The sequence below is a fragment of the Culex pipiens genome, chromosome 1 (genome assembly GCF_016801865.2).
Source record: "Culex pipiens pallens isolate TS chromosome 1, TS_CPP_V2, whole genome shotgun sequence".
NCBI lineage: Eukaryota > Metazoa > Arthropoda > Insecta > Diptera > Culicidae > Culex > Culex pipiens.
In genome coordinates, this window is record NC_068937.1 from 17269093 (window position 1) to 17292170 (window position 23078).

Consider the following 23078-nt stretch of genomic DNA (forward strand, 5'->3'; position numbering starts at 1 on the left):
CATTTCTCGTAATTTGGATCGAGAAGTTACGATCGAAATATTTCGATCAACAACAGGTATAACTTTGCCGAATCTCCAAAAACAACCCGCCGACGTGCCATCCGAGCGCCAATGCTATGCAAATGGACTCGATTCTCGACCCTTTCTTCCTGAAACAAAACCATGCAACAACTACTCAAAGCTACAACACACATCACACTTGAGGGTGTAGGGTGGGTGGTGTGTTACGTACTGCTTACCTCGTCCTGCTTGGACCGCACCAGGTCCGCACTCCAGGCCTTGTTGAACTGCGTCTGCTGGCCGATGAGCTGGTTGATGTTGGTCGAGTCGCTCTTCTTGGCCGGCGTCGGCGTCGTCACCGCCGGCTGGATCGACGACACTAAGGAAGAAGGAGGTAGAATTGGTTGAGATCAAGACTTTGGATGCCGTTGGAGTTTCGACTTACATGTGTCCATCCCTTCCGGCTGCAGGCTGATCCTCGCGGCGGGTTTGTTGCTGCCGGAGAGCCACTCGCTGGCGGTGAGCGTCGGTTCCCACAGGACCTTGGTGGGCGGGAAGAGGTCGTCCTGGAAGAGTTCACTCTTGATGCGCGGTACGGCGAAGCTGAGCGGTTCGACGGTGCCGTTGGTGAGCCGTTGGGCCTTGGCGAACTCGACGGAGGCCACGTCGCACTGGTTCTTGGGCAGGAAGCTGAGACCCTGGGTCAGCGAGGAACACTTGTGATGGGACAGGGGACAGATGAAGGGGGACTCCTCGGTGATCTCGTAGCAGTAGATGGTGGAGTCGCCCTTGCCGGTCGCGAAGATCGTCGAGCTGTCCTCGTCGTAGAACGGGATGAGGATCGCCGGCGAGACGTCCAGGCCGACCATGCCGAGGTGGGCGCTCAGGTCGGTGGCCTTGTACACGTAGATCTGCCGCTCGGAGACTCTGCGAAGGGGGGAGAAGAGGAGGGAGGTTAGTGTGCTGACTATTAGGTTTTACGATCGTAATTTGTCATCAGAAAGTTTTTTTTTTTAAATTCATAGATTTCAAAATCCGATAAACCAAAATCTCAAAAATTCTAAAATTAAATTTGAAATTGGAACACTTTTTTAAATTCCCTGATTATATTCTCTAAAAATTTTTGTGTATTTTTGAATGTTACAATTTTAAAATATTTTTTTTCTTTAGATCTCAGTTTTTTTAATTTTTTTATTCATGAATTTAGAATTTACAAAATTTAATAAAAAGACAATTGCAAATATTTTTCAAAGTTTAAACTGGCTTGAAAATCAGAGGGAAAACATTTTTTTTTTTCAAAAAACTTCAAAATGTCAATCGAAATAGACGCGAAATTAATTTTAAATTCGTTTTTTGTGCGTTGCATATCCTATTTAACAGAATTGAACCAATTTAAAAATATTTCAAATGGTTTTACCACAAAAAAATCGTCATAACTTAGATTATGTAAAAATTAATGATTGATAATCAAATGTTCTGGTGTATAATGCATTTTAAAACACCTTTTTTTATTAAAATGTTGAACAATCAACTGAAATTTATTTTGTATGATTTTTCCTTAAGTTGATAGTCAAGGAACATTTACTCAAAAATTAAATGTAATAAAATTAAGATGGTCAGAAATCTTGATAAATTCTAAAAAATCAAGAATCAATCGATTTTAAAATATTTTAAAAATATATTCAAGACAACGTTACTAGCCGACAATTTTATCCTCGAGAACGAGAAAGTGGGTGTCACAACGCAAATTTCTGTACAAATTCCGACGGTGTTTGGATTGTTACTGTCAATATCTCAGTTTTCAATATCGTAAACATTCATAGTTTATTGTACTACATTAAACAACAAAATTTTAGTTTTTTTATTTCGTTGTTTTTTTTTTAATATCGGTATAATGTAGGAAATAATGAATTATACACAAAAAACTTAACGTCGTTTGATGATATTTCAAATAAAAAAATAAATAAGAACTTTCAAAAATAATGAATTTCACACTTAATTTTAATTTATTAAAATCTTTACAAAAAATTGCATTGTTTTATACTCATTTTTTAAATTATAAAAAAATATTTTTTTTTAAATCATCATATTTTAGAAAAAAAAATTAGCATTCAATATTATAAAGTATAATCTTTTGCGTGAATAATTGAAAATTGTAGACTAAAATAATCAAATCAAAAAAAGAAAATTATGGTAATTTGTGAAATTTTGTTGAGTTTTAGACTAAAATATTGTAATCGGTTCCCATAGACTATTGTAAAAAAATTAGTTTTTAAAAAATAGTTCAAAATCTTAGTGTTTTTTTATGGAAAAAAAAAACATTTCTAAAGTTTTTTTTTTTGAAAAGGTCCAATAAACCAAATTTTCAGTTTTTTTGGGTGTTTTTTAATATCCCTGACTCAAGGCGGTTTCAAAAACACCTAAATAGCAAAAACTAGAAATTTGGTTTATTGGACCTTTTAAAAAAAGCTCCAGATTTAAAGGCTAAACATTCAAAAGAAACCCAAAAATTTTGAAATTCAAAACTTTAAAAATCAGGAATTCCGTTTACATTGTTTTGCTTGAATTCTTCAAGGGACCATCCATAATCCATGTGAACATTTTTTTTTAAATTGCAGAAATCTTTTCTTCTAATATTTTTTTTATTAGTTTTGAAATCTATTTTTAACATTCCTATATTTTTAAAACATTAAAAATTCTTGATTTTTTTATAATTTTATAGAATTTTTAAAAGTTTTTTAAAAATATTTTTGAGAAGAAAAATTGAATTTCTATTTTTATATTTAAAATTCTCGAGACTCTTGAGATTTAAAAAAAAATTCAAGATAATGTTTTTTTTTTAAATAAACATTAGGCTGGTACAAATATTTTTAAAAGTTTTTGTCACCCCCCCCCCCCCCCCTTCAAAATTGGCCCGAAAAATCAGGGGGCAAAAAAAATATTTTTACAATAAACTTCAAAATTTCAATGAAAATTCAAGTGCAACCAGCTGAAATCAAATTAAAATACATTCTCCTGCGTTTAAAATAAATTTTAGCATGTTTGGGTTTATTAAAAAATCTTAAGATTTTTTGAAAATTTTCGATGCAAAATCTTTTTTTTTTCTTTTCAATTTTTGTTTTTGTCAGATCTTAGATTTTTTGAAAACTAATGATTGCAAAACAACTGAACTAGTGTAAAATGCATTTTAAAACACTTTTTTCATTTAAATGTGAAGACTATGGCTTGTTATTTAAATTTTCATTTTTTTTTATTTTTTTGCCCCCCCCCCCCCCTTGACCTCGGCCTGGGCCGAGGGACAATAACTTTTTTAAATATTTGCATCGGCCTTAACAGATATAAAATAAATCAGAATGAAAAAATCTCAGAAATTCAAAACAGTTTTTTCTAAAACATAATTGAAATGGTTAAAATTTCATCAATTTATCAGAAATTAAAAAAAGTAGTATTTTTTTTTTTTGATTTTTTTTTATTATTGAAATATTTTTTTCAAATCTATTTTTTTTAAACATTGAAAAGCTTTTAATTATTTTAAGTCCTGAAAAAATATTTTTTTTTTTTTTATTGGATTTTGAGGCATTTCAGAGAATAAAAACCATTACAAAATTGCGTCGTTGATTTTAAGTATTTTCAAAAAAAATACGGTGTGTCTAAAATTAAAAAAAATATATATAAAAAATTCAGGAAAAAAGAAAGAAGTCCCAACATTTAGAAATTAAAAAAAAATATTTGAAAAGAAAATAAATGTCGAATTCCATTTATTTTGTTTTGCTTAAATTTGTCAAGGGACCATCCTTAAACCACGTAGACACTTCTTTTGAAATTCCCCAGACACCCTAGGGCGGGGGCTTTCTTCTGCGATATGGATAATTGTGTATACAAAAAATAACTTTTTTGTATACGTAAAATTATTTATTTTTTTTTCTTAATTTTTTATAGCTTCCGAAATATGTTTAAATTTTTGATCTTGAAAATTCCAAAACTCAAAACATTTTTTCCATATGGGTCATTCCATCTGAAGCGGAACAGCATTTGAAAATTACCCTCTCCGATCCTGCTCAAATTTGGCAGGGCTGTTGATACTATCAAAACATGCAAGAATCCCGAATTTCATCCAAATCGGACCACCCCCTCCATTTTTGTACCCTCCCAAAAAATCGACTTTTTGCCGATTTTTGACCAAACCTCCTAGTTTCAAATGACGATAACTCAGGAACCACAAATCTTAGAGGGTCGGTCTTAGACTCAATTTTGAAGGAAATTGGACGTAGAATCCATTTCCGTGATCAAAATGTTGATTAATTTATTTTTTCTACCTGTATTGCGCAATTGAAAACTTGAAACGGCCGTATCTCAAAACACCCCAACTTATTTTTTTTATTTGACCTCACCATCGTGTTCCCCGGCCAATTTTACATAAGAATCACTTATCGACAGAAATGAATATGTTTCGTTCCAGAGATATCGAATTTTAAAGTTTTGTGTTTTCGAGATTACCTACATCAGCTTCATTCGCCGCATCTGCTAGAAGCACACAGGCGGGCTGATCAATAACTGCTACCTGGCATTTTATTGAAATAATATTTCATCATAAATAATCTTTATCAAATTGGGCAAAAAATAACTGTATAACACTGTAGGAAACTGGAGTTTAATCGCGAATGTTTATTTGCTCAAAAAATTAATTAAGTGAATTTCTGTGCTAAGGCTTCATCCATAAAGTACGTCACGCTAAAATCGGCCAAAATTTACCCCCCCTTTGTCACGCTTTTCCTATACTTATAACACACAATGTCACACATGCTCAGACCCCCCTTCCCCCTCTAGAGCGTGACATACTTTATGGATGACGCCTAACCCACAGGACAGAGCAATAACGACACACAGTAAAGGGCAGAATTGGATTCCGACGAAGCGAGCAGGAAAATGCAATTAATCTTGTTAGTAACACTGAACAATAAGTGCACGATACATTATTGAGTAAAAAATATGAATTAAAATGAATAAAATTTGTTGATACGTTGTACTCTAGTGAAGGACGATCACAAGGAGTAGGAAAAGGATTTCTGGAAATTATAAAACTGAAAAATGTAAGAAAATCACAAAGTTTGATCTGCTGCAAAGCGGCTAATTCCCCTATTTTATTTGCGATGATTTCGACACCGTCCGAACAACAGTGTTTTTTTTTTCTTCTATCACGGCTGCTGTCCTCACGTATGAAGATTTTTTAATTAAATGTACCTTGACCAAAATCATCTTTTAATCAAATGAAGCTGGCTCACTATATAAAAATTGATTTATATGATCAATCTTTCAAACCATAAATCAGATTTGCCAAATTATGGTAATGTGTCAATAATAAACTTTAATAATAATAATAATAATAATAATAAAGCAGGTTTTGGGGTTTTTGCTGAATGGCACTATTTTGCTACCGCTTATGATAAAGGCCCTAGTCATGGCCTCGGAGGTACTCTAAAACGGCTAGCAACATGTAAAAAACGGTGCATTCAAAATAACCCAATAAATATTCCTTTCACAAAAATAGATTGATCAAGGTAGGGGAACAGCATCTAATTCCAGCGTTCCTCTAATGTTGTGATATCAGCGCTTTGGCATTCAATTACAGCTGATTAAAAGCGTTTTCAACTGAAATCGAGAGATAAATAGCTCAATAAGAAGTGAACAAGCAAGTTTCTATCAAAAGTTTTGCAAAATTTGTTGTTTGAATAGTGAAAATGAGCAAATTGGACGAAACTAGGAGCGAGGACTTAATCTGCCAAACATACGAGAATTTCCCCTATTAGTCATTTGAATAAATATTTGCGTAAAATTATAAAAATATAAATTAAATTAATCATCTCCCAGAACACCAGGTAGCAGTTATTGATCAGCCCGCCTGTGATGCAACGAATGAAGCTGATGTAGGTAATCTCGAAAACACTAAACTTTAAAATTCGATATCTCTGGAACGAAACATATTCATTTCTGTCGATAAGTGATTCTTATGTAAAATTGGCCGGGGAACACGATGGCGAGGTCAAATAAAAAAAATAAGTTGGGGTGTTTTGAGATACGGCCGTTTAAAGATTCAATTGCGCAATACAGGTAGAAAAAAATAAATTAATCAACATTTTGATCACGGAAATGGATTCTACGTCCAATTTCCTTTAAAATTGAGTCTAAGACCAACCTTCTAAGATTTGTGGTTCTTGAGCTATCGCCGTTTGAAACTAGGAGGTTTGGTCAAAAATCGCCAAAAAGTCGATTATTTGGGGAGGTACAAAAATGGAGGGGGTGGTCCGATTTGGATGAAATTCGGGATTCTTGCATGTTTTGATAGTATCAACAGCTCTGCCAAATTTGAGCAGGATCGGAGAGGGTAATTTTCAAATTTGCATTTTTTCGTGCACAGTTGAGATGGAATGACCCATATTTGAAATTACTAAAATTAATTATTTTTTCATTGATTTTCAAATGTTCCAATTTTTTTAAAAAAGTTTAGAAAGCTTTGTGTTTGAATTTAGAAAATGTTATTTTAAAATTTATAATTATGAGAACTTTTAAGAATTTTTGATATTTAATTTTTAATATTTTAAATTTCTATTTTTTAGATACTTTAAAAAAGGAATTTTCAGAAATATGTTTGCCTTTATAATTTTTATATTTTTTTATTATTGAAATTTTTATATTTTTTTTGTTAAAAAAATAATTCTATATTTAAACTTATTATTAAATTTTAAGTTTTTTTTAAAGGTTTCCAATCTCTTGATTCATTTTGAATTTTTTTGAGAGTTTTTAAATTTTTGATTTTTTGATGGAGTGCAATTATCTCTTCCTGGATCTCCGCAACTTACTTGTCAAATCCAGTCACCACGATGTACTCCCCCTCAATCGCCCACACCAGCCTGGCACCGCGCGTTCCCACCGGTCCCGGTCCCTCACGGATCGGGTTCTCCGACTTGCGCGGGTTGTACACCCGGATCTTCCCATCCTTCGAGACCGTCGCGCCATACGCCCCGCACGGACTCCACGCGAAGCTGAAGATCTGATCGGTGTGCCCGCGCAGACAGTACTTCTCCGTCAGCGTGTCCAGGTCCCAGATCTTGAGCGTCATGTCGTAGCTGGCAGTCAGGAAGACGTTCTTCGCCAGCGGATGGTACCGGATGATGTAGATCTTGTCCGAGTGGGCGACCAGCTCCTTTTCCGGCTCGTTGGTGGGCTCCGTCAGGCCACCCTCCGGGATGGCCCAGATTTTGACGGTTCCGTCGTCGCAGGCGACGGCCAGCCGCTTGTTATCGAAGGGGTCCCACTGGAAGTCCATGATGTTGTTACCGTTGACGAGGGATGGGATCACTCCGTCTGGGAGACGACCCGGCTTGCTGAGCTCGAAGATCGCGATCTTGCCGCCGGCTCCGGAGATTGGAACCGCTACTCGCTCCGGATTCGCCTGGAACCCGTCGCACTCCCCGGGGATCTGCCTGCTGAGGTTCCGGATGTTCTCGATGTGCGTCGACTTGTGACCGGGGGTTCCCTTCAAATGCCGGAACTTGGAGACCCGCCCGAACACCGTCGACGTTCGCTTCGAAGCCGTGTTGGACGCGTTATTGCTGTTGTTCCGCTTGTTGATGTCCGCCGGCAGGTTCTCCTTGGACAGGTCGCTCCGATTCCGGGTGAACTCGACGCTCGCCGGCGGAGGCATCGCCTCCTCATCGGTCGGCTTCTGCTCGCCACGAACCTTGAGTGACTCACGGCGCCGCAACGGAACCGGCGAAGCGGGCTTCTCCTCCTGAACGCTCTGCGATCGACTCTCGTACATGCGACGCCGCTCGGCGATGCTCGTCCGCTGGCCGCTCAACCGTTCAAACTGGTTCGACACGTCGTCCAGCGCCGCATCGAACTGATCCTCCGACTCGGTGGACGCCTTCGACTCGAAGATCTGTAAGAAGGAGGAGCTTGTGGTTAGCTTGGGTGATCGTACGTTTCAAAGCGCGGAGTTAGTAACCTTTTCGCGATCGCCCGACTACTCGTCAACAGGTTAGAGAGGGGTTGGATTAGTAAAACGGAGAGAGAGAGTTATCGATTAGTTCCGGTTAGTGATCTTTGAGATTAAAACATGGTGTCGATTTCTGGAAAAGTTAGGGTAAACCTGGAATTGGCAAAATTTTATTAATAAGCAGAACCGGTTCAATAGTTGAACCGGTTGAATATTTTTGGCACAAAATGTATCATGCGAAATATCTATCTCTATTTATCTATCTACATTACTTCAGAATCAATTGTAAAAGGTGACTATGAAAATGTTATTTTCAGCATTTTTTTGCCCCTTGATTGTTTGGCAAATAATGGAAAAAACTTGAATTTAAATTTTCAACAGCTCTAAAATTAAAAAAAAAATCTAAAAACTTTAAAAATTCTAAAAACAAAAATTCTAACAATTGAAAAAAAATTGAACATTCCAAAAAAGTTTTAAGAAATTCTAAATATTTTTTAAAATAAATAATTCAAAAGCATATTTTTTTTTAATTTTTAAAAATTTGAAAAATTCTGGAAATTTCAAAAAATTAAAAAAAAAATCAAAGCATCTTTTCACTTTTTAATTGCTTAGAATTTTATAAATTATAAAAAAATATAAATTTTAAATTATAAAAATTATAGAAAAAAATCTAAAGTTTAAAAAATAATCTATTTTTTTTTTAATTCAAAAAAACTTAAAATTCTGAAAAATCTGAATTCATCAAATTCTCAAAAAAATCTAATTCCCAAAATTCATAAAACTTTTTTTTTAAATAAAAATACTAAAAATTCTAAAAATCTAAAATTTTTTAAAATCGGAAAAATTTTAAACTGCTGAAAATTCTAAAAAAATTAACGAGTCTAAATATTTTTAAAATTCTAAAAACATTAAAAATTCAGAAAATTCTGCAAATTCAAAAATTTCTAAAAAATCTAATAACTCTAAAAATCCTAGAAAATTCTAAAATTTTAAAATGTAAAAAAAATATGTAACAAATTTAATAAGGCGAATATTTTTAAAAGTTTTTGAAAAAACTTGAATTTAATTTTCCAATAGCGTTAACCTCTTAAATAAAAAAAAAATTGTACTCATTCTAAAAATCTCTTACAATTCCAAAAATTCTAAACATTCCAAAAATTCTTAAAATTTTTTACATTCCTAAATTTTTTGAATATGCTTTAAATTGTTAAACTCCTTAAAATTCATAAAATTATTAAATTTCTTAAAATTCTAAAATTCTTGTTATTTTTAAAATTCTTAAAATTATTAAAACTCTTAAAAAAATTTGAAACTCTTTGAATTCTTTAAAAAAAATTATTCTATGAATTCTTTAAATTATTTATATTCTTTAAATTATTTAAATTATTTAAATTATTTAAATTCTTTAAATTCTTTAAGCTATTACAATTCCTATTTTTTTTAAATTCTGAAAATTCTTAAAATTTTTGAAATTCTTAAAACTTTTAAAATTCTTGAAATTTTTAAAATTTTTGAAATTCTTGACATTCGTGAAATTCTTAAAATTCTTGAAATTTTTGACACCATAAAAATTTTAAAACTCTTAAAATTCTTTAAAACCGTAAAATTCTTTAAATTCTTTAATTTTTTTAAATTCTTTCAATTCTTTAAATTCCTTAAATTTTTTCAATTCTTTAAATTCGATAAACTTTTAAAATTATTACGTTCTTTAATTTTTTTGAATTATTTCAATTCTTTTCAATTCTTAAAATTCTTAAAATTCTTAAAATTCTTAATATTCTTAAAATTCTTAAAATTCTTAAAATTATTAAAATTCTTAAAATTCTTAAAATTCTTAAAACTCTTGAAATTCTTAAAATTCTTTAATTTTTTAAAAATTTTAAAATTTTTAAATTTTTCAAAACTCTTGAAATTTTATAAAATTCTTAAAATTCTTAAAATTCTTAAAATTCTTAAAATTCTTAAAATTCTTAAAATTGTTAAAATTCTTAAAATTCTTAAAATTCTTAAAATTCTTAAAATTCTTAAAATTCTTAAAATTCTTAAAATTCTTAAAATTCTTAAAATTCTTAAAATTCTTAAAATTCTTAAAATTCTTAAAATTCTTAAAATTCTTAAAATTCTTAAAATTCTTAGAATTCTTAAAATTCTTAACATTCTTCATATTCTTCATATTCTTCAAATTCTTCAAATTCTTCAAATTCTTCAAATTCTTCAAATTCTTCAAATTCTTCAAATTCTTAAAATACTTAAAATTCTTAAAATTCTTAACATTCCTAAAATTCTTAAAATTCCTTAAATTCTTCAAATTCTTAAAATTCTTGAAATTCTTAAAATTCTTGAAATTTTTAAAATTCTTAAAATTTCTTAAATTCTTAAAATTCTTAAAATTCTTAAAATGCTTAAAATTCTTAAAATTCTTAAAATTCTTAAAACTCTTAAATTCTTAAAATTCTTAAAATGCTTTAAATTCTTGAAATTTTTAAAATTCTTAAAATTCTTAAAATTCTTGAAATTCTTAAAACTATTAAATTTCTTAAAATTCTTGAATTTTTTGAAATTATTAAAATTCTTGATGTTCTTCAAATTCTTGAAATTCTTGAAATTCTGAAAATTCTTGAACTTCTTGGGATTCTTTAAATTCTTTAATTTCTTTAAATCTTCAAATTCTCTAAATTCTGAAAATTCTTGAGCTTCTTGGGATTCTTTAATTTTTTATGATTTCTTTAAATTCTTTAAATGCTTTAAATTCTGCAAATTCCTGAAATTTAAATAAAAAATCATGAAATTCTTAAAATTCTTGAAATTTTTTAAATTCTTAAAATTCTTAATCTCTAAAAAAAATTCCGAAAATTTTTAAATTTCTTAATTTTTTAAATTCCTGAAAATTCTTTAAATTCTTGAAAAAAAATTTCATTGTAAAAAAAATAAAATTCTTAATATTTTTAAATTAAAAAAAATTAAAAAAAAATAACGCTCCTGAAATTTTTTTAAGTTTTTAATTTTTTAAATAAAAAAAAACTTTAAATTCTTTCAGTTTTTTAAATTTCTTAAAAATTTTAAAAATTCTTAAATTTGTTGAAATTCTTAAAAAAATAAAATCAAAATAAGGCTGGTACAAATATTTTTAAAAGTTTTTGTCACCCCCCCCCCCCCCCCCACCCCCCTTCAAAATTGGCCCGAAAAATCAGGGGGCAAAAAAAATATTTTTACAATAAACTTCAAAATTTCAATGAAAACTCAAGTGCAACCAGCTGATATCAAATTAAAATACATTCTCCTGCGTGTAAAATCATTTTTTTGCAATTCCGTCGTGAAACTTCTTACTTTTCCTGTCATTCTTGAACGACGAAATAGCCTACTTTTCTGTAAAAAAAATAACAGAATCGAATAGCAACACTTTTCAAAATAAATGCTGAAAAGTTCTGCTTTTCAGCACTCAAATGAGTGCTGAAAAGTTGAACTTTTCGGCTCTTGTTTTGAAAAGTAACAGTTTTCAACATTATTTTTGATTTAAAGGATTTATTGACAAAATATATGAAAATTTGACATAAAATGTCACTCAGTGTGTGTTTTTTGGAAATGCAAAAAAGTATGGAACTCCTTGCAAAACTTGATTTTTTCAGCACTCTTCGTATTTATCCAACTCGGTAAACCTCGTTGGATAAATGTACGAATCGTGCTGAAAAAATTTTTGTTTTTGTTTTTGTCAGATCTTAGATTTTTTGAAAACTAATGATTGCAAAACAACTGAACTAGTGTAAAATGCATTTTAAAACACTTTTTTCATTTAAATGTGAAGATTATGGCTTGTTATTTAATTTTTTATATTTTTTTATTTTTTTGCCCCCCTCCCCCCTTGACCTCGGCCAGGGCCGAGGGACAAACACTTTTTTAAATATTTGCATCGGCCGTAGCAGCGTCAAATAAAAAATGAGTTATTATTTTTTTTATTCTTTTCTCAAAAATTTAAATTTTCTATTTAAAAAAAATCTAATAATTTTAAAAACAAACATTTTAAAACTATTTAAAATTTCAAAATACTTAATACTTTATCTTTTTCAGATTTTTTTTTTTTACAATTTCAAATATATTTTTTCTTATTAATTCTTACAATTCTTGCAATTCTTTATGTTTTTTAAATTGATGAAAAAATAATATATATTTTTTATGTAAGCAATATTTGGGTTATCTTCAGGAGTTGAGGAAAAGTCAAAGATTGTTTATATTGGCATTTGAATCGACACCATGCTGGCAGAACCTCCTCAAAATTACCTTTCTCCGCTCGGCGGTCGAGATGATCCTGGGCTTGTCCTCCTCCTCTGTCTCTTTCGCTCGCAGTGGAACCTCCTCGGGCAGATCTTCAGCGGAAGCCGCCTCCCCATCTACCTTACCGTTACCGTTCTCGTGGGACGTTGGCTCGTCGACGCTCCCGTTCGACGCGAGACTGTTCTCGTTGGAGTCCCGCTGGGATTCGCCGTTCTCGGAGCCGGGCGCTTGCGGCACGTTGAACACCTTGTCGAAGGAGAACTCCGCCGAGGAGCCGGTACTGCTGAACGGCTTTGGACCGAGGCGGGGCTGCAAAATGGTGGGAAGACGGAGATTGAGGTTAGGTTGTGGGATGAGGATTCCGAGTACGGGTGCAGAACGTCTACTAGAAAACACCAAGGATATTCTGGGGGATGAAACTGAAAACAACAGTGGTGGGAGGAAGACACGTGCTGAGCAAACAGAAGAAATCGTGCAGTGCGCGACCGACCTACGACAACCAACCAAACAACAACTCGCGGGATGTTCAAACCTTGTATCCGGTAGCGGTAGTCCTGGGACGGGCCACCGGCCTTGGAGCCGCCACGACCGGCTCGTCTCCAGCAGCTCCCGATAGCTGCTCGGACACCGAGTTGTTGCGCGAAGTCCGCGGCATCGGCTTGGGCGGAGTGATCTCGCCCGGTTGATCGGACTCCTCGATGCTGTCGCGACGATCATCTCCCAGCTCCTCCTCCGGATGGTTCCCGTTGGCTTCCGCTACGTCCTGAATCAACTCCGCGTTGGTACTGGTCTTGGTGGTGACCTCCTTGAAGCGCTGCTCAAACTCGCTCTTTTCGCTGTGTGACTGCTGCTCCATCTGCTTGATCTTGTCCTTGATCGGGACGAAGGTCGGCTTGACGATCGTCGTGGCCGCCACCGCCGACTCGCGGTCGATCTTGGCCGCCGTGCAGTTGTTGGTTGTCGACGCGTTCTTCGACTTGTTGGCAATGTTCTTGACCACTTCGGTTAGGTTACCTCTTAGAATCTAGGTTTGGTTTTTTTTGGTTATGTTTTGTTCAGGGAAGATTTTCGAGGGGGAAACATTCGTACAGCGATAGTTTGTTTGTGGGTTAGGCGCGCAAGATGGAAATAGAAATAGAGATGAAAATGCATTGTTTATGTACACATTCGGTTCGGTTAGTATTGAGCTGGATGAAGGGGAAGGAAATCACAACAACTACGGGCTCGGGATCGGAAGAACTTACAATGATGGGCTGTTCGCCGAGTTCGCGCTTCGCCGGGTCTAAACTAATCTTTGGAACGGCCATGTTAACTCCGTTGAGCCACTGGGTGGCGGTCAGCTCGGTTTTAAACCCGTTGGTCTCCGGGTACAGATCGCTGTGGAAGTCCCGGTAGGTCTGGAAGAGGATACCAATTCTCGTTAGATTTAGTTGGATGTGCGATAAGAACTCTAAAGTTTACAAAAGGTCGAAATCGATACACAATTTCACGTTATTGTTCAAACGTTGTATTCAAATTTGAAAAAAAAAAATATTCAGAATTTTCTAAATGATTCTAAACTTAAAGTATTTTTTTTTAAACATAAATTCATGAAACTTCGGTACAAAAATTTATGCATTTTTATTCTCATATCAAAAATAACGGAACTTGATTATTTGAAAAAAATATGGCATTTTATAAAATTATAGTAGCTTTATAAAACAAAAAAAAACTCCAATTTGGAAAATCTGTTTAAAATTTCATGTTCACAAAACCATGAAAATATTAGTATTTAAAAATATTTATATTTCGTGAAAATTTTAGTATTTTTTGCACATTTTTTTCGATTTTAGAATTTTAAAAATCTGCTTTATAGGTACAGAAGACGTTATTTTTCAACAGATTTTAACTAAACAAGTGTTTTAGTTACAAAAAAAACATAAGTTTACACAAAATGCCGTTTTTCAAATACACAAATTTGCTCTTTTTCCGAAATTTTAACGGTGTTAAACCCGACTCAAAACACTAATTTGGCTAAATTCCGTCTTCTGTACTAAATAAATAACGTCTTCTGAACTCATGATGCAGATTTTGGAAGTTATAAAATTTAAAAATTGGATCAGGAAATTAAAAACAATCAAAACCTTAAATATTAAAATTTAAAATTCTATAAATTGAAAAAAAGAATTATCAATCTGTAAATTTTTTAAATTATAAATTTCTTAAATTATAAATTTCTTAAATTATAAAGTTCTTAAATTTTAAAATTTAATTTCAATTGTTCAAAAATATTTTTATTCTGATATTCCGAAATTCTTAATTTTTTTTGATTCTCAATTTTTATTTTTTCTCAAATTCCTTATTTCTGAAAGCTCTAAATTCTTAAATCATTAAATATTAAAATTATAAAATATTGAGGTTCTATAATTCTTATTCAACAATTTTCAAATTCTTTGTTTTAGAAAATACAAATGAAAAATTAAATTAAAAATATCTGATTCCAAAATTCTTTAAATCCTATACTTTTAATTTCTAAATCTAATGTTTAGAAATTCCAAGGTTCAAAAATTCTTAACATGTAAAATTTAAACTTATAAAATTCTTAAATACTCAATTCTGAAACTCTGAACTCTTAACCTCCAAAGATGCAAGATTCTTAAATAATAAAATTCCGAAATTTTACAATTCTACAACTTTAGTTCTTGAATTCCTTATTTCTTAATTCTAAATTTTTAAGATTCTAAAGTTCAAAAATCCCTAATTCTCATATTATAAAATTCCAAAGATACATTATAAAATCTGAAATGTTACATATCTATAATTTTAGTTCTACAATTTTTGAAATCCCAACTTCTCAAAATCTAAAGTTATGAAATTCTTCCATTCTGAGGTTCTCAAATCCTACGTTCTAATAATCTAAAATCCAAAAATATTAATTCTAGGGATCAATTCAATTACGAAATTTTATTATTTTTTATTTTGAAATTAAATAGTTTAATAGTAAATTATTAAATTCCGAAAAAATTAAATTATAATAATCTCAAATTCTGATTCTCGAATTTTTAAAGTTCAAAAATTGTCCAATTTTTTTTTGAAATTTTCTTAAATTTTAAAATTTTGAGATTTCAAATAATTTACAAAAAAAAAACTTATGCAGTCATCATATTTTAAAATTTGTGATATCCTCAAAATTCCCAACATTCCTCAAATTCTCGTATAATCCGGAATTCTTAAATTCTATAAAATTAAAAATTGCAAAGGTCTGCTGTTAAAAAAATAATCTCCAATAATTTAAAACTTCTTATATTCAAAAATTCAAAGTTTTGACATTTCTAAATTCTGAAGTTCTAGAATTCTTAAATTGCACTACTCTTTAATTATGTTTAAGAACTTTTTAATTGTTTATTTCTCAAATTTTAAAGTTCAAAAATTCTTGAATACTTAAGTTCTCATATTTTAATATTCTAAAATCCAAAATTCAAAAATTCTAAGGATCTATAACTATAAATTTTTAAATTTCTTTATTTATTCTACAATGTAAAATACTCAAATTATTGATTACTTAAATTTTACATTTCTTAAATTCCTCAATTTTGAACTTATCAAATTCATAAATTCTGAAGTTTTGAAATTTGAAAAATCAATGATTCTATGGTTCAAAAATTCCAAGGCTCAAAAATTCTACAATTCATAATTCAATTGTTCTTAAATTTAAAAATTTTGAAACAGAAAAATCTGTCAAAAAAATTGGTCCCAAAAATCTAAAATTATTGATATCCTCAAAATAAAAAAAAAACCAAAAAATTCAGATTTTCTTTTTTTTTTAAATAATAAATTTTACAATTCTACTGCCTAAAAAATAAATTCTTCAATCATTTTGAACTTCTTAATTCTATAATTCTTAAGTTTTGAGATTCTTAAATTCTGAAGTTCTGAAATCGTCAATTATAAAATTATCAGTTATAAAAACCTTCTTGCATGGGGTTCCTTAATATTTTAAAATTCTATTCTAAACTTTTGTACGGGAGCGAATGACCCATAGGGTTAAAGTTCCCCTAATAAAATCAGCAACAACATTATTCTAAATAGAGGTGGGCAAAATCGCTCTTTTTTAGGAGCCGCTCATTTTCGTTCGCTCATTAAAAAGAGCCGCTCTTTTGAACGGCTCTTTCGCTCTTTTTCAAAATTTGGATGAAAAGTTTTTTTTATGTATCATTTATTTCACATTGTAAATGTAAATTATTTAATAAAAATAATTAAAACTGAAAACGAGAAGTTGCCATTGAAAACCATAGGTCTTGGTGGTCTCTATGTCAGAATTTATACTCGAACTTGAACATCCGATTGGCATCCAAACTTAAATCTTGGGAAGCTGGAAAAATTGCTTTTAATTTTAAAATTGCGTTTATTTCTGCAAGAATTGAACTAATGCTGATATTTTATTTGGAGAAAATATTCTGTGACCTCTTTTCTACATTCTGATTTAATCGATAAAGTTTAACCGGACAAAAGGATTCATTTTTTTCTCCAAAATCTCTAAACTATTCAGTAGATTGTTGGTATTATTTTACAACTTATGCAAATTGAAATACTAAAATTTGTATTCCGGTTATACTTTAATATACAATCAGTTGTACAATGGCAAGTTTTTTTCAGTTCATTAAGATTCATTTCATCATTTACTTTTGGGATTAATTTTTACAAGCTTTAAAATATTTGAAACTGCATTTTCAATTCCCAAAAACAAATTTAGTACTAAACTTTTTTGGAAATTCAATAAATTACGTTTATAACAAAAATCATGCACATCAATCAGACCGGAGTTTAAAAAAGAACCGCGGTTCTTTTTTTGAGAGCCACGGTTCGTTCGCTCTTTTCAGTGAACCGGCTCTTTGAGCGGTTCGCTCTTTTTTTGCCCACCTCTATCTAAACTTCTAAATTTTAAAATTCTAAAATTCTTAAGTTCTTTATTATCAAAATCCATATTCTGAAATTCTAAAATTCTTAAATTATAGAGTTAAAATATTCTTAAATTTTAAAATGAGAGAATTCATAAAATATTTCAGTCTTTTAAGTTTTATTTCTTAAATTTCAAATCTAAAATTTTTAAATTCTGAAGCTTAACAAATCCAAAATTCTAAGAGTTGAATTTGAGAATTTGAGAAATTTTAGGGTTCAAAAATTCTAAAAATTTTAAAGTTTTTAATCACAAATCACGCAGTTTATATAATTCAATAAAAAAAACACTTTTATTCGATCTTTTGTCCTTTTATGCTAGAGTTTGATCAGATTAGATTTTTTCGACCTTCTGTCCCTTTACGCTTTCGACCTGCTAGCGTTTTTCTGCACTCACCTTCCTCGGCACCTGATACATGATCGGTATCACAGAGTTGGACGTCAGCTGCATAATCCGGTTCACCTCGCCCTCCATGACCCGCAGCGCCCGCTTCGGCACCAAGCAAGCACCCTTGGTCTGCTCACCCGAGTGTCGGATGCCCTCGATCAGGTACGGATCCTTGTCCGTCACCTCCAGGTAGCTGATCGTGGTGTCCCCCTTCCCGGCCAGGAACAACATGTTCGTGTCCGGATCAAACAGTGGCATCAGAATTCCCGTCGAGCAGTCCAGCTCCAGCGTCTTCTCCGTCACGGCAAAGTTCCGCAAATCCCGGATGATCACCTGCCGCAACCGTGCCGCATCGAACCCAGTCGTCAACACCCGGTTCTGATCGCCCAACCAAACCACCCGCGAGTCCTTGATGCTCTGGTGACTTTCGGCGACCAACGAGATCGGCGACTCCGCCCTCGGATCCAAAATCCGCACCATCTTGTCCTTACAGCTGGTCGCGCACAACTTCCCGTCGCCCTTCCAACTCAACGACTGAATCACCTCCGGATGTTCATTGTTCGAAAAGCTCTCCTGCTGACTCGTCAAGTCCCACAAACTGACGCAGCCCATCGCCGTTGACCACAGCAGACAGTCCGCCGTCGGATGGAACCCGACCGTCTCAACCCGCCGCTGCTTCGTCGAGAACGAACACTCCGGATTCGAAATCGAACTCTCCAGCCCCTTCTCCGGGATGTGCCACACCTTGACCAGGCAGTCCTGCGATCCCGTCGCCAGCAACCCGTCGTGAAACGGCGAAAAGTCCAGATAGGTCACCGTGTCCGAGTGGGCGTGCAGCAGCGGCATCGTTTTGCTCTTCCGGCCGCAGTCATCGATCGGCAGGACGGCCAGGCTCGAGCCCGCGTGCTCCCAGTTGAACGCGATGAAGGCAGCGGAAGCGGCGATGTTGTTCCCGTACGTCTGGTACGAGCCGACGCAGATGTCGCGGATGCATACTTCCGGCTTCGGTACGATCGGGGCGGCGTTCTTGTACTTGGATGCCTTAAATCGCCATGCCATGCTGCTGTCGCGTTGCCCGCGTGTGCTACGGGGTGGGGCTGCTGCTGCTGGTAGATGAGTGCTGGTGCTAGTTGGGAATTTCCGGGTTGATCTGGAAAAATGGGGAAAGAAGAGTCGGGGTTAGTTTTCAAATCTGGGCTCTGAATACCCAGGAAGACCTGCCCCAATTTATTCAAACGAATCGTCTCTGCGGTAAACTTCGCACCGTAGGGCTGGCCTGAGCGTTCCACACTACAAAATGTATTGTATTGTTTTAGTGGGATTGGATCTTGCAACCAGCGTTGCATTTTTTCTCAAATGAGGTCTATGTTGGCTTGGAAAAATGTGACTTTTTTAATTTTTTTATCAAAAACTTGAATAATTTTTAAAATTCAAAAATTTTCGATTTAAAAATTTCAAAATTTTAAAAATTTAAATACTGGAAGTTTTAAAATTTTCAACAGTATTCAAAATTTTAAAAATATTTACAAGAATTCAAAATTTTCAAACAAAAAGTAAAAACATTTAAAAAATATAATGCAAGTACAGTTTTTCTAAGAACTTGAAAACTTAATCTTTTATTTATTTTTTATTTATATAATAATCAAAATTTATTCAAACGAATCGTCTCTGCGGTAAACTTCGCACCGTAGGACTGGCCTGAGCGTTCCACACTACAAAATGCATTGTTTTGTTATAGTGGGATTGGATCTTGCAATCAGCGTTGCAATTTTTCTCAACTCTATGTTGGCTCGAAAAAAAATCTATATTTGATTTGTATCTAGTGATTGTTTGAGTGCGAGTTTGGGCTTTCAGTTATTACTTGTTAATAAAGCTGTCACCAAGAGCAAGAAAAAAAAAACTTACTAAGATTGCAAGGGAAAGGGGATAGAAATAGAGAATGCTTAGAACTAGATCACAGATTTTTATCCTTTATAGATGTGCTTGATCATCAGCTCCCCAAGGGCCAGGAATTGCTCCGCTTGGTTATGGCAGGTCCGAAACCGCGTCATCATCTCCCCTGCGAGAGCAAAGAACTCTGGCATGGTAAAAAGATCTTCCCCGGTAACTTCTTGCTGGGCCGCATTGCCGCTACCGGCAGCGACCTCTTTTAAATTATTTGATCAAAAAATCAAAGTATTGTTCTAAAATTTAAAAATCAAAAATTATAAAAGTGGCAGTTTTAAAATATAAATTACCTAAAACAACGGACTTTTTTAAATTTCTTTATCAACAATTTTAAAAATTTGAAAAATTCAAAAATTATCGATTTAAAAGTTTCAAAATTAAAAAAAAAATTAAAAGTTGGAAGTTTTAAAATTTTCTACAGTATTCAAAGTTTTTAAAATATTTACAGGAATTCAAAATTTTCAAACAAAAAGTAAAAACATTAAAAGAATATAATGCAATAACAGTTTTTTTTTTTTAATTATTTTTTTTTTTAATTATTCAATGATTTTAAATAACTAGAAAATTTAAAGCTGAAAAAAATAAAAGCGTAAAATCAATAAAACTTTTAAGCTCGGAAATTTTAAAAGTTTAAATATATTTTTTTTTGAAGAATCCCCTGAATTAAAACTTTTTTTACTTGAGAATTTTGCAAAAAATATTTGATAATAAATTCGGTTTTCATCCAACAACTTATTTTTTTAAATGCAAAAAAAAATCAATCATTTGATTTTTGCTAAGAATTCAAGAACTTAATAATCAAAATTTCAAACATTTTTTTTAAAATAATTTAATTATTTAAACACATTTTTTAACAAAAATATAAGATTTTAAAAATTAAATGGGTTAATTACCTAATAACCAAAATTTCAAACAATTTTTTTTTAAATAATTTGACAATTTTAAAATACTACATAATTTGAAACTAAAAAACACATTTTTAACAAAAAAAAAAGATTTTAAAAATCAAATAAAGTCAATTTTAAAATCGTAAAATCAATAAAACATTTAAACTCGTTAATTTTGAAAATACAATTTTGTTAAAGAAACCCCTGCATTGAAACATTTTTTACTTGAGAATTTTGCAAAAAAATATTTGAGAATAAATTTGGTTTTCAACAACAATTTATTTTTTAATGCAAGAGTTTTTCAATCATTTGATTTATTTTTTCTAAGAATTCAAGAACTTAATTTTTATTTCTTTTTTTTATTTACCTAATAATCATTTTTTTTATAAACATTTTTTTTATAATTCAACAATTTTAAAATACTAGAAAATTTTAAACTGAAAAAACACATTTTAAACAAAAATATAAAATTTTAAAAATAAAAAAAATCAATTTTAAAATCGTAAGATCAATAAAACTTTTAGGCTCGGATATTTTAAAATTTTGAAAATACAATTTTGTTGAAGAAATCCCTGCATTGGAACATTTTTTACTTGAGAATTTTGCAAAAATAATTTGAGAATTAATTCGGTTTTCATCCAACAACTTATTTTTTAAAATGCAGGAATTTTTCAATCATTTGAATTTTTTTCTAAGAATTCAAGAACTTATTTTTTTTTCTTTTTTTATTAATCTAATAATCAAAATTTCAAACATTTTTTTAATAATTCAATAATTTTAAAATACTAGAAAATTTGAAACGTAAAAACACATTTTTTAACAAAAAAAATAAATTTTAAAAATTAAATAAAAACGATTTTAAAATCGTAAAATCAATAAAACTTTTAAGCTCGGAAATTTTAAAATTTTGGAACAGTTTTTACTTGAGAATTTTTTCAAAAAAAAATATTCAAGAATAAATTCAGATTTTCAACAACTATTTTTTTTTAAATGCAAGAATTTTTCAATCATTTCAAAAAACATTCAATAGTCATATTTTTAATTACGAAAATTAAGTAAAGTTTCTATGTATACTAGAGAACAATAATTTGAAAAAGGAAGAAAGTTGGAAATTTCTGTAGCTTAGGGTAAACGCATCTATAGTCGAACTACAGTGTCCGAGATCATTTTTTAGATTTTCTCGGACTAAATGCAACGAGAATCATCGAAATTCGCCAAAATATAGATATAGTTTCAAAATTTTAAAAAAATTTAATGATTCAATTTTTGAATTAAAAAAAATGATATTTTCAAAAAAAATATAACAAATTTAAACTCAAATTTTCTCGAATCCCGAAAATCTCTGAACGTAATATTTTAACAAACTCTCATTGGACCTAAATAATAAAAAAAAACTTCAAAATTAGTCCTAAAGCAAAAAATAAGGGCATATGACAGAGCACTTGACACCTCTCACAGCTGACTCCATCAATTGTTTTTGTGTTACTTTTTCCAGCAAAAGTCGTGTATGTATGTGAGTGTTAAACTGTTAATTTCTAGAGTTTTTTTTTTTTTTTTTTTTTTGAGAAGTTCCTATAAGCTATTGTCTTTCATATGTTAATAGGACCTTTGAAAAAAAAACTCTTGATTTCTCCTCGCCAATCTTATGTAAGTAATTTAAAATTGCATTTTTTTCTGAAACATGGTGTGACAAAAGAAGTGTCATTTGCATCGCAAACTGGAAAAAAGTAATCTTTTTCTATGAATTTAGTATTACATTAAAAAGAGAAAATAAATATCTCAAGATTTTCAGCAATTTGTACACCATTATTTTAGTATGTGTAATTTCTAATGTATTATCCAAAGATTGAATTGAAATGTTTAAACAGCTATTCGATAACATCAACTGAACAATCCCATTACAAATCAGACTTCATTTAATTCGAATGATATCACCTCTACACGGTTGGAAATGTTAATGATACCAAACGTGTCACGCTGATTAGTCACACCGTGACGGCTTCAGAGTTGGGCATAACTTCTCGGCAGCGAGTCATCCATGAATGAAAAAAAAAACCTGCAAATTCATGTAAAACGTTCAACCAAATCTCCTCCAAGTTTCAAGCGCTTCCTGTCACTGCTGTTTATCGATCACCCAATCACCAAAGACTTGGGGTGTTGCTCCAATGGCCGTTTCGCTATCACTGATCTTCGAGATCCACCACCACCACGCTTGATTAATTCACTTGATTGCACAGAGTCACAGATAAACAGATTAGATTCGTTTCTTGAAAGTGACAACACTAGCGCAATCTGTTGGTCAGTTTTTCAAACACGCATGAACGTAGAAATGTCAACAAACAATCGAATTGATCGTTTTTTCGCTTCTCGAATCTTCTTGTCTGTGCGTTTTGTCTGGCATCGTTTTTCCTACCGATTGGGCACAGATTAGTGAACTGCGTTCGTTCGAACTCTATGGACTGGAAAACGGATTTTTTTTTCTCTCTTCTTTTCTTTCTGCCGGCCGGCCAACTTTGGGGCCCCTCGACATGGGCACTTATCGTTTCCTGCGCCGCCACACGCACGTGTGGCTCTCCTTCTCTTTTCTACGGACCACTTCCGGTTTCCTTTCTTCCTTTTCACCGCGGGGTGTCATTCTTTGTCTGCACTGACAGAA

General features: G+C 32.1%; 1 protein-coding gene across 4 annotated transcripts in view; it reads right to left on the reverse strand.

Annotated features, from left to right (window-relative positions):
- Positions 1–28: 28 nt before the first annotated feature.
- Positions 29–23078, reverse strand: part of LOC120428503 (coronin-7-like) — a 38147-nt gene continuing 15097 nt past the window's right edge. Inside the window, exons 2-9 of one of the 4 annotated variants that reach the window (XM_039593513.2) lie at positions 17598–18738; positions 13510–13662; positions 12798–13289; positions 12272–12574; positions 8006–8023; positions 6858–7939; positions 446–927; positions 29–379 (exon numbers count right to left, since the gene is read on the reverse strand). In XM_039593513.2, the coding sequence (XP_039449447.1) occupies positions 225–379; positions 446–927; positions 6858–7939; positions 8006–8023; positions 12272–12574; positions 12798–13289; positions 13510–13662; positions 17598–18647 (3735 nt within the window). In that variant the 5' untranslated portion in view covers positions 18648–18738 and the 3' untranslated portion in view covers positions 29–224. The remainder of the gene's footprint in view (positions 380–445; positions 928–6857; positions 7940–8005; positions 8024–12271; positions 12575–12797; positions 13290–13509; positions 13663–17597; positions 18739–23078) is intronic. The other 3 variants (XM_039593515.2, XM_039593516.2, XM_039593517.2) reach the window with 3 other exon arrangements.